The sequence below is a fragment of the Orbicella franksi genome, chromosome 6 (assembly GCF_964199315.1).
Source record: "Orbicella franksi chromosome 6, jaOrbFran1.1, whole genome shotgun sequence".
Lineage (NCBI taxonomy): Eukaryota > Metazoa > Cnidaria > Anthozoa > Scleractinia > Merulinidae > Orbicella > Orbicella franksi.
In genome coordinates, this window is record NC_138150.1 from 1,122,179 (window position 1) to 1,133,920 (window position 11,742).

Sequence of the window (11,742 nt, forward strand, 5' to 3'; positions counted from 1 at the left end):
GCTGTGTAAATGAGCAAAGCCGCGTCAGTGTTTACCAAAACGGATAACTTCACGAATTTCGATGGGGGGACGACGTCGTATAATCTCGCGAGATGATGAAGGTCATTGAAGTCGCAGCTTTGCTCCTGCTGGTGATTTCATCCGGAGTTAGGTTGGACTCACGCTCGACCTGCTCCGAAGACAAGAAATGCTCTAACTCCGAAACATGCTGCGGTAACATTTGTGTCGACAGCTCGAAAGTCTGCAAAGTCGCGTGTCAGAAACAGTCGGACTGTGATAGCTTGGGGAACGCAAAATGCATCGATGGGTTCTGCGAATGTGTCGAGGAATTGTCTTGTTCGAACACATCGACATTGCATGAAAGATTCACGTGGAATCAACCTTGTAGCGCAGATGTCGATTGTTCTCAAAATGCGAATTCGAAATGTCGCAACAGAACTTGTGTTGCAACTAAGGAAAGACAGGAAAAAATGCCGCTTAATCCAGCTCTCCTTGCCATTGTGGCTATCATAGGGGTGTTAATGTTTTCGTGCCTTTTCTGCTGTTGTTTGAGCCGAATGAAAAGTGAAAGAAAATCTATGAAAACACGAGTGGCCAAGGGAAAACTAAAGAAAGTTCACGTACAGAGTAACGATAATGAGGACGCAGTAAAGCTCGCTTCTTTTCCGTTATTAAATGCTGAAAGCCATGTTTCTTCGGCTACTGCCGAGAAAAAAACAATGATATTGGATAAAGACGAGGAAGCTCTGATTTCCGTTGTTATGAGCGGACTTGCGTTGCCTCCTATTCGCGAGGAAGACGAATTCGACGACGCGGATAAAGATTAGAAGATGAAAACAGCTGTGTTTACTTGGCTTGTGAAAAATAATTATTGCGCCGTCATAAAGAAGTGAAAACTCACTTGATTTGTTGCCTTCAACGGTAAAATGCAGTTAGCATCGAAGTAAAGCAGTAAACAGACAAAATCGAGAGTTTTCAGGCACGTAGCATTCGGAATATGCGAAATTTCCGTGCGGTTCATCATGTTGTTGATTAAAACTCGCTCTGTTGGTTAATAACGCAGCTTTTTTGCCTGCGGTTATAATGAATGGATCTGGGAAACCACCGAACCAAAGTTGGAGATCGCGAGTTATAATGCCGATTTTTAATCTTTTTTTTTGACCACTGATTACTTCAGAAGCTGGCAAGTACAAATCAGGTTAACTTGTGGTTGTAATTTCAAGTAAAATCAGCCGTAAAGTTTTCAACTACCTCGACAAAATTGTAAATTGTAATCGTTACAGATTTTTTTCAAAAAATATTTTAAACTATTTGTCTCCTTATTTTTCTCACGGGCTGCAATGTTTTTAATGACAATGAATTCTAGTCTAGACATTGACAAGATTTAGGTTTCAGGCAGTTATCAAAACGTGGCCTCGGGAAAAAAATCCTATAAGTTGAGCAGCTTTGGCGGAGATAGGAGAAGATTAAAATATACTTAATGGCTACAAAGTCAGGCTATATCGTATTCTTGTTGCTTAGAACATCAGATGTAGAAAAGCAATAATAAACGAAATTGGAAATAATTTATCGCGGAATGCCAACAGAATTAAAATAAATAATTTAATCTAGTACGTTTGTCATAAAATTATGATTGTTAAGTTCAAGAACTGATAAGTTACAAATTTATCTTTGCGAAATATTTTATATGCGTCATGTCGAAACACAATATTAATGGTTGTTTTTATTCTTTGTTCATTTGGATTTCCGAAGACTTTGACTGGCCAAATGGAGCCTTAATACTTGGATCGATTCAAATTCAAATGGTTATTATGGAAACACTTTTATTGAGTTTGCTATTTTAGGTATTAAAATTCGTCTAGTTATATTGACTAAGATGTTGTCTTTTAAAGAATACTTGTTTGTTCATGCCGCAAATAATACCATAAATAGCTTGGAAAAAGATTCTTGTATTGTAATGAGTGTCAATCGTAAACTTAATCCAGAATTAATAAAAAAGAGCTCACGAGCGGTTTTGTTCCTTACTTATGGGATTTTTATTGCTTGAAATCTCAGTTCTCCTCATTAAATGACATACATCGTATTTATTGCTTGTTCCGAGATGTTAGTGCCTCATCAATTCCTATTATTTCTCTCGACCACCTGTCAACGATCTTCTAACAATCTCATCCACAGTGTTCTTAAGTGATTACACAGCGGTAGTTTCGAATTATTTCTACTCTCCAAATCAGTCGCCGAATTTCCTTATCGCATTTCATGTTGCATCGACAATTAGATTTTCTGTCGTTTTTCTTCGATTTCCTTTATCGATTACAAAGCAAAGTCCAAGCAATTTACTATTCCGAAAAGTGAAAAATTCGCATATACAGCTCACGGCTAAGCGTTTACTGAAAGTTTTAAACCAGCTTTGTCCCGATAATCAAAGTTATAAAATTGTACCACAGTTATTCTTCATTTCCACATTTTTTCGCAGTCCTGTGTCAAGTTGCGCGCACTTTACGTACCGCGAAACTCGTGTCAAATCGAGGGAATCATTCCCCGCGAGTTTCCCGCGAGAAGATCGCGCGAGTCTGGGGGAAGGACGCAGGAGTTCCAGTACATGTAGTATAACTAGTGCCAGGTCTCCAACACATTTATTACGGGTTATTCGGTTTCCTGTGGTTTGTTCGAGGTCGATATGTTTTTCGGAATTGCTTTGCATGTTTTGACGTTGTTGGTAGTTCTCCAGAGTCTTTTCAAGCAGGTATCCGTTCTTACTTGCACCGAAGACTTTGAATGCTATCAAAACTCCTCGAGCATTTGTTGTTCTGGTTCGTGCAAGGCATGGTGGAATTGTAAGGGCGGCTGCGTCTCCGACGATTCTTGTGAAGGCGAAAAGATTTGCTTTCGTTCTCGCTGTCAGGATCAAGATATCGATTTCCCAGCTTACTGTAGCAGTGATACAGATTGTATTGAAGAGGAAGAATGTGAATCGGGTCAGTGCAAGCCTCCTCCTCGGCCAGTTTCCCCTGACAATTCCGATGAAGTTCAATTGCAAGTCAGCTTTCATTTCGATCCACGCTATGTTATTATTGTTGGAAGCTCAGTTGGCGCTGTGATCTTTCTTGCTGTGGTTGTATACATCTCTTACCGTTGTCGTAAGCGACACATAAGACGAAGATTTTCCCGAGGAACGTATTCTGCGCCGACTAGCCTCGGCCATGGCGTTAGTTCGTTTTCATCTCCGCGCAGTGAAGTTGAGACCATCGCTCTTTATCGGCAACAAAACAGAGCAAGGCTGACATCAAGTGGAAGTAGTGGCTTTTCCTATCCTCAGGGACCGCCTCCTGAATATGACTCATTAACACTAGACAGTAATTTGGAAGTAGAATCGTCCTCTCCACCACCTTATGACCCTGCTGATAGAACTCTCTCCAGGACTTCATTTGAGGAAGCACAGGTTGGAGAAAATTTCTGTTTTGATATTTCTCTTAAATACCTAGTTTTGATATATTGGCAAGTTTGGCAAGCTTGGCAAGCGGGCAAGATGAACCAAATTCTTTGCTGTGACTGGCTGCCCAAAGAAGGCAAGATGGCATACGTGCTGTTTTCTCCTAGAAAAAGGTGTTCTTTATCTCATATGATAAGTACTTTTTTGACCAAGCTTGTTCTGTCAAGATGGCCAGATATTGGCCTCATTTTCTGTTTGTCCGTTTATGGAACTTGACTGCATCTTGATCCATATAAATGTACCAAAACGAACTTGGTCAATATCCAGCCATTTTGACCAAACATATTTACCTCCTCTGAGATGCAAGAAAATTTGTGGGTCATTTATATCTTGTGAGTAAATGATCCATATCTGTCAAGAGTAACTGGTCAAAACACACTTGGGCAAAATGCCTGGGATAAAATGCTCCCTTAAGAGTGTGCTGAAAGTAAAAATATCACATATGAAAACAAAATGCTGCACCAAAGGGATGAATATCTAAGGTCCCAGTTATATGGTCTCAGGTACCTTCTTTGCTCAAAAATCCGTGGGGAAGAACGCAAATCAATGTTGTTTTGCGTTGTTCGTTGCATTCTTCCCCCGTGGATTTTCGAGCAAAAGAGAGACTGCTCGCAGTCTAAGTTGACCCTGCATGATTTTTTAGAACCCTTAATGAATAATCAAATGTGGAAGTATCCCTCTTTCTTTGAGTTTTCCTCGATCATTCAATTACGGTGGGTTTTGCTGAGTTAATTTTCACTTCTTTGATCGACTGAATTTCTGCTTTAAATCCTAAATCTAGGCATTACATGACACTTGCCATGAAAATTCGCCCCGCTTGCCAGTGTTGCCCTACCTGCTGAGGCAAGTCAACTTGCCAACCCAAGTTGTCTCGCCCCCATAGACGGGTTGGCAATCCTAATGTAAATGGTTGGTTGAATTTTGCAAAGAAATAAGCTAAGAGTTACCTTGCCTGGGGTAACTTGAGGGAAGGGTTGTCTTGGGTACCTGAGACCTTATTTATAAATGGGGCCTAAGTAAACATATTCCAATTAATTATACCAGGGGTATTTTGTCCTAGGCATCTTGTCTTGGAGGCATTTTAACTGGCCTGTTCCAGGCTTTTGGTCAGTGGGGACTTTTGAGAAAGCAGGCTGATGACAAGTGGGGTCTGGGAGAAAAAAGAGAGCCTGTAAGCACTGTTTTAAAAACTATGTTCTGCCCAGGTGAAAAAAAAAACATTTCTTGTGCCAAAATGTCAAATGTCAAAATGTCAGTATATTTATTATTGTGTTACTTGTGCGAGTTTCACGATGTCTTACTGATCTTCATAACGTGTTGTGTTCTTCTGCAATCGTTCATGATCATGTCTGATGTGTTTAGAATCTCTTCGAGTGTGGAAGTCTTTGTGCAGGTGTACCGAGAATTAAACACTGCAGCTGATGAGATCCATCTGGAGGATTGAAACCATGGTCTTGCCTGAACAAACCCAAACAATGGCATATACATGTACAAAACAGTCTAAAGGCTTGTGTGTAGACAGCTACATTTGAATCATGTAGTGCCAGAATGAAAAATTAAGGAGTTATAGACCTAAACATTGAGCTTGAAAGACAAAATCTCAATCAAATTGATAAAAGAAACATAAAATGAAACGTCTCAAAGAAAAACATATAGCTTCCTGAGAAGTTTTTCTTTCAAACTCTAGCATAAACTATTGCAGGCCTCTAAAAACACTCCTTAAGTCACAAGAATACTTGTTGCTTAAGTACTTCAACAATGGAAACCACTTGATACATGTCAGTCAATTTTTGGATATAAATTATGATGTTACTGCTAACTGGTCATTGTTGTTGGCTGTCGGCCCATTATTGTTTTTTGTTATATGGCTTTAGCTCGTGGCTGATATAACGCATGCTCTGATTGGCTAAGAGGGAGATCTGAGCAGTCATTATGCAGCCGTGATGCTCACGGGCTGATTATGGATTATGCAAATTAGGAAAAGCCTGGCTCAGAAAATTCAAGTGCATTGAAACAATGAAAGCCCATTAAAAACAGTGAGAGAAAGTAAATTTAATTCCAAGTAGCTAGAAGTTTAGGGATTTTTCCTTAATAAAATTCATACAGAAGACATTTTTGACTTACCAGCCAATAACCTTGGCGGGCACTAGTGAAAAGCAATCAAAGTTTGCCGAGTCTTAAGTAAAGCTAAAATTGCTAAGTGAAAAATACCATCAGCAGATCTTTCATGCATCCTGAGCAGAACACCACTAAGAAACTTATAAGTTATCATCTTTATTCACAACAATTACCGAAATATTGAACTCCGTCACAGTTCTCATCAAATATATTCCCACGCTTTAACACAGGCAAGTGTAAATCAGCTTCCAGTATAATCAGATGTAAACAATCGGGCGGTTTCTGTCGGTAGCAGTGTTTCTGATAACTGCAGGAAGTTTTAGATGTTCACAAGGCTTGAAAAGTTCATCCATAAATCCCAGAATGAAGAAGGCCAAGATATGTTGTTGAAAGCGAATGTGAAGATCGAGTTATTCTGAGCAGTGCATTCTGAAGAATTAGTATTTTCTTTCACCAAAAGACCATTGGTTTGGACTATTTTGAAGCACTTTCTGTCTTTTCTATACATGAATGGGTTGACGTTTCGCCACAAAAGTCGGAAAGTGATTGCCGGATGTAAACTGACGACTTCGGCTGGAATAATTTTTATCTTTTCTTTAATTCATGAGTCATATAATGAACAACTTAATAACCTCAAACATTCGGTCATCACGGGAAAATCTCAAACCTTGACCTACTGTATTGACCTCGCTATCGCTCAGTCAATACAGCAAGGCCTCAGATTGAGATTTTCCCATGGCGACCGAACGGTCAAGGTTATTAAGTTGTTCAAAAATTTGTAAATTTGCAGGCTCCACATTTTTTTCCCCTGAAGTTGCCATTTGTTATTTTTGCTTCAGCCTCCCCACCCACCATCAAAACCACCTATGAAGATGAATGACTGACAAATGAATGAAATGATACTGTAATGGGGAGGGAGGAATTACATGTTTGCTTTGCAGGAAGAACTTGTGCCTGAGACTGTTGCTATATTTTAGCAAGCTATACAGTAAAATCCTGTAAACCAATTTATTAAGATGTAATTGAGCTATATAGTAGATTGTATCCAAAATGATATTTTAAAATGATTGCGTGTTTTTGTTTTGAAGTGTTCTCTTTGCTAGGAATTCAGTTTTATCTATGTGCTAGAAATGCTGGCAATTGTTTTGTTGAATCTTGAGCTTGCATCATTCAGATCATGCCACAAAACCTGCTGTAAGTCAAAACATAACCTGACAGTTTTCATTTTTTTGTGTTATCTTGTTATGTTAGACACATATAAGTGTGGTTACTGCAGACACATTCATGTAAAGTGCAAGGTTTATCCTTGTTTGTTAGGGGCAGGGTTATTTTTGAAAGTTAGTGAGAAACAGTCTTTACATTCACTCTGGTGGTGCTTTGTATGTTGTTGCTTAGCTCTTATCCACTAAGCTTAGTCAGTCTGTATGGGAGAATCTTGATTAGTACAGACCGAATGCAGCTTGAACGGCAATAAGCTGAACTTAAATCTGCCAAAGTTTGCTCATCCTCTATACTTTTTGGCATTCCCATGGAAATATTTTATAAGAAAATAGTCAATATTTTTGTATTTGAGTTTGCAACTTTTTCACCTGAAAATGTAACCGGTCTAGATGCTGGGTTAGACAGGCAAATCTAGACCACTGTGAATATCAATTTCAGCCAATCAAATTTGTTAATTTGGTAGTCCCCAGTCCTTGTGAGACACAGCCATATAATTAAGGGTAATAGCGGAGCTCCGGCGGCCCAAAGGGCCGCCAAGCGGAGCCCCATACTCATATAGGAAAGAAAAGGAAACCCATGAGTTGATTTTCTCATGGTTATCATGGCTAACGGTATTACTCGTGGGCGCGTATGCACGATGGCGACGACGACAATGGAGTCGTGCAACATGGCGGCCATACTCCAAATAATAGGTTGACAGAGATATGCAGCCGTTATTTACCATGTATTTCTTTGATATTGGATATCCATGTTACGATCAATTGACACCTTTCAAAACGAGGTATCCGCTGACCAGTATCACCTGACCATATCGTGGGCTCAAGTTCACAGCCCCTCGAGGTCGTGTCTTTTTGAAGTTGGCCGCTGACCAAGTGCTGGTTTTCGATTGGATCGCGGGCTCATCTCGGGTTAACTTGTTGAAAACAGGGCAGGATTGTTCGGAGGCTGGTTAACGCTGACCCAGGATTACAAGTTAACCAAATTATTACTTTTTCTTCTATACAAATGTTTTTTGCTGCTTCGTTTTGTGTATATAGTGATTATTAAAACTCAAAACAGAAGGTCAAACAACTTACAGAAAACCTCAATGCAAAGTTAGAAAACTCAAATAAAAATTCTACCTTTTCCTGGGTTATTTGGCTCGAACAACCCGGTCCAGGAGCTACGCTTTTAGGCTGGCCTAAATCTATATATTATGCTCTTGGGCTTCAGTATCTAGTTTGTAATAAAGATGTGTTCTCTAAGCAACAAAAAAGAGAACTGAGTTCACAGCCAGTGAAAGTCAAACTCCTGGCTCAGTGATCAGGCCATACAATTAGTATCCAGCAAGGTCATGGGTTCGACTTCCCTTAGTTAGGACTTTAAAAGTTTCTTTTGGGGAGGAGGGATGATGCAGTGGTGAAAGCACTCAGCTCCTACCAATGTTGCCCAGGTTCGATTCTGGCCTGGTGCCATATGTGGGTTGAGTTTTTTGTTGGTCCTCACCTTGCTCCAAGGTTTTTTTTCCAGGTTTTCCGGTTTTCCTTCCTCTGCAAAAACCAACATCTCTAAATTCCAGTTTGACCAGGATAGAGGACTCGCATGAAAACCAGCTAGAGGCTTCCTCTCTAAAAATAAATGTAAATTAATGTTCCAGATTAATTCAACTTGAGAGCACACCTTTATGTACGAATTCATTCCATCAAGTGGCTTTTCTGCCTACATTGTTAATAGCTCAGTTGTTCAAAATTAAAATGTTCTATTTTATTTCCTAGGTGTAACTGATGGAATTTGACTGATCGAAACTTTGAGCAACGTCAAGACTTGCCAAACTTCTAAGAGTTAATATAAATTATGTTGTTTGTACAGACAATGTCCTTCATAATGCAACTTCAATCTGCAGCTTTATTTATTATTTTGCTGTAATGATGTAAATACAAACACCATCACACAAGCCGGTCAGTATACAGCAAAATCTGATGGGTTGATGCCAAGTACACTTTACTCTAACTTGGATGAAGGAGTCTTCTTATTTCTGTAACTATGTTTAATTAGATAATGTATACAGTGAATAATTTTCATGAGTTTGAGTTTAAGTTTCAAGTGAATGGCAATTTTGAATACCAGGCCCAGTTGTTTGAAGGTGGATGACCCTATCCGCTGGATAAATCACTATTCAGTGGACAAGTGTTGACCAAACAAACCGTACTATCCCATTGATAGTGATTTATCCAGTGGATAGTGTTATCCACCTTTTAAACAACCCAGGCCAATATGTTTTTAAAACATGTAGAACATCCATGCCAACTGTCCAGGATTATCTGGGAGTCTCATTGCTACAGACCAAATCTCCCAGCTCTAAGTTGTACAGGTTGCCAAATCCATTGGATACAAAGGAAAGTACTCAAAGTACATTTTTCATACTTATCTTGGCCAATTGTTGGCATTTTTTGGGGGAAAAGTTTGGAATATTGAACACAATTTTTGCGGTTGAATTGGCAGAGCTATAGTTTTAACAACCTTTTCACAGGTCGAGGAGATAAAATTAGTGATCTTCCAGATGTGATTTTGTCATGTTGACATCCCTGATAGTACACTAGTATCTAATACTAGAATATTGTAGTTATAATGTACACTTGTACTGTAGAGTTTTTTAAAATATACTTATATGCCAGTATAAGAAAAGATAAGTTGCATTTCCCTTACTAGTGAATTGAAAGCCTTATGCCCCACTCACAGGAGTGAACAGGATGAGTAAGACAGTGAGTGAGGGAATTAAAAACTAATTTTCCCAGCCTAACAAGAGTGAAAATAAGGCTAACTGAAATGCGAATAAGGCTACCAGAGTGTAAGTGCTAGTCAACCTAAATATAGTGACTTGAACTCAATTTTGAACCTGTAAACTTGTAATTGTGAATTAATGAAATTGGCAATTCCTTGAAATCTACATGCATGATTTCTTAAGGTTTATACTTGTGGTATGGTAGTGGGGTTTTCACATGGGCGTCATTAGTAATGTGCAGTTTTAAGGGTTTTGCATTTTACTATGATTAGTGTCTGATTGTTTAAGAAACTTGCACCAATGGCTCATTGAACCAGAAGTAAAACCAAATCAGATTTTACATTCTCCTACACTTTATTGTCAGTCAGATCTGGGGCATAAAGGATATTAGGGAAGGGGTTCAAGATACAGACCAATGAAGGCACCCCCTGTAAGGAGGTTCAGGGCACTCTCTCATGCAAAATGTTGAAAACAGATGTCCTCGGAAATGGGATTTGTGGCATTCTGAGGCGGTCAGTGTGTTATCATGTCTCTTTTTAAAGCTCCCTAGATCTGACCCAGTAGATATATTTACTTTGAGTTTGGATAGGTTCATTGGATTGTCCATGTCTTAGTTTGTGATTTTCCAGTTTGAAAATTACTTTGGTTTCGGTTTTACTACAAATCACAATCAAATGAAAATTGCTTTGAAGTACACTTACTTTGAAATTACTTGATCTACACCTATTAAAATTACTCTCGGAACTTCTGCATTATGAAAAATTGGTTTAATTTTAATTTGTAGAAGACAAGAATGATCAAGAGCTGACAGGATGTGACAATGGAATATACTTATAGTATTATTGTAATCCTGTGAGTTGATTTGTTTGTTATCTATCTCTTTTCTATATCAGGGCTGTAGCCAGAGAAAAAAGAACTGTGGCAATGTCTATGGGTAAATTCTCTTCCTAGTTATTTAGCAGTGTTTTACTTTCCCCCATCAGAAAGAAAAACAACAAAACCAAAAAAAAAGACACTTTGCCTCATATTGGCCATGGCCTTGTAAAAAAGAAGTTAATTTTTATAAAATATTTGTTACTAATTAAACAGCAGTGATGCAACATTTTTGATTAATACGAAGGCCACAGGCAAAAAAGCAGCAAATTCTAATGGCAAAAACATTTGAAAAAGAGATAAACAATAGCCTCCATTTGGCATGAGAATATGCTAGGATATTTGTCTGTGCACATTATCTGTTCCGAGAAGTGAAGAACTATGAGCAAAAACCGCGAGGAAAAGATGACATCCAAGGACAAATATCTGAGCTTATTCTCATGCCAAATGGAGGCTATTGTGTTAATTATCCATCAAACACCCGCAGTTTTAGAAATTGGGGAACATCACTTGGATATTCCCCAGTTTTAGCTGGGGAATATTCAGTCATTGCGCAAGCGTTGGGTTATGTTGAGGTATATGATATCTCTGAGGTCTTCAATTTATTGGTTTCCCTCTGAATTTATAGGGTATTTAAAATGCAAATAATTTGCACAATTTTCATGATTTCATTCCTCAAAGTTCATGTGCGCAGAAAATTGGCAAACAGGGACAACAATTATTACACCAGGAATAGACTTGCACATAAAATAGAGAGAGAGTAAAATATGAGATAACGGTGTCGTACAATGGGACAGTTATTTTAAGTCGTATAATAATTAAATGAATACGCGTGCTCTGATTGGTCAATCAGCTACGGTTTATTGTGCCAGTAAACTCATGGCAATTCTGCGTGTCTTCTGAATTATTATATAAAAGCAACAGACCACACGTTTTTATGGTTTATAGGCAGATAAACCACTTGGGATGTTGGAAGAACACTCGATGAATCCGTAAATCACTCGCCTGCGGCTCGTGATTTACGAATTCTTCTCGTGTTCTTCCAACATCCCGCGTGGTTTATCAGCCTATAAACCATAAAAACTTGTGGTCTATTGCTTAAGTATTGACAATCTTATTAATTTGTATATTTTTGTGAGCATCTATACAAATAATTATCCATAGTTGTATTTTTCGATTAAGCAAGATGAATTATGTTTTAAATGTTTCTTGTCCAACCTTTTGATAATGAGCTCACAATTAGTCATATTTTGCTGTAGAAATCTCAGCTACCCTTAAA

The 11,742-nt window shown here is 38.6% G+C and overlaps 2 protein-coding genes across 3 annotated transcripts; both read left to right on the top strand.

Moving 5' to 3' along the window:
- Positions 1 to 1,689, top strand: LOC145489161 (uncharacterized). The gene has a single exon (XM_081468084.1). The coding sequence runs from the start codon at positions 93 to 95 to the stop codon at positions 825 to 827; it is 735 nt and encodes a 244-aa protein (XP_081324210.1). The 5' UTR covers positions 1 to 92; the 3' UTR covers positions 828 to 1,689.
- Positions 1,690 to 1,794: 105 nt separating this feature from the next.
- Positions 1,795 to 10,757, top strand: LOC145489160 (uncharacterized). Of its 2 annotated transcripts, none has more exons than XR_014049572.1 (2): positions 1,795 to 6,802; positions 8,584 to 10,757. XR_014049572.1 is itself a non-coding variant. In XM_081468083.1 (2 exons), exons 1-2 carry the CDS (start codon positions 2,678 to 2,680, stop codon positions 8,587 to 8,589), a joined length of 768 nt encoding a protein of 255 aa, XP_081324209.1. In that variant the 5' UTR covers positions 1,795 to 2,677; the 3' UTR covers positions 8,590 to 10,741. The 2 variants fall into 2 exon arrangements, 1 of the variants encoding a protein (XP_081324209.1); XM_081468083.1 differs by having other exon boundaries at positions 1,795 to 3,439; positions 8,584 to 10,741.
- Positions 10,758 to 11,742: the final 985 nt, after the last annotated feature.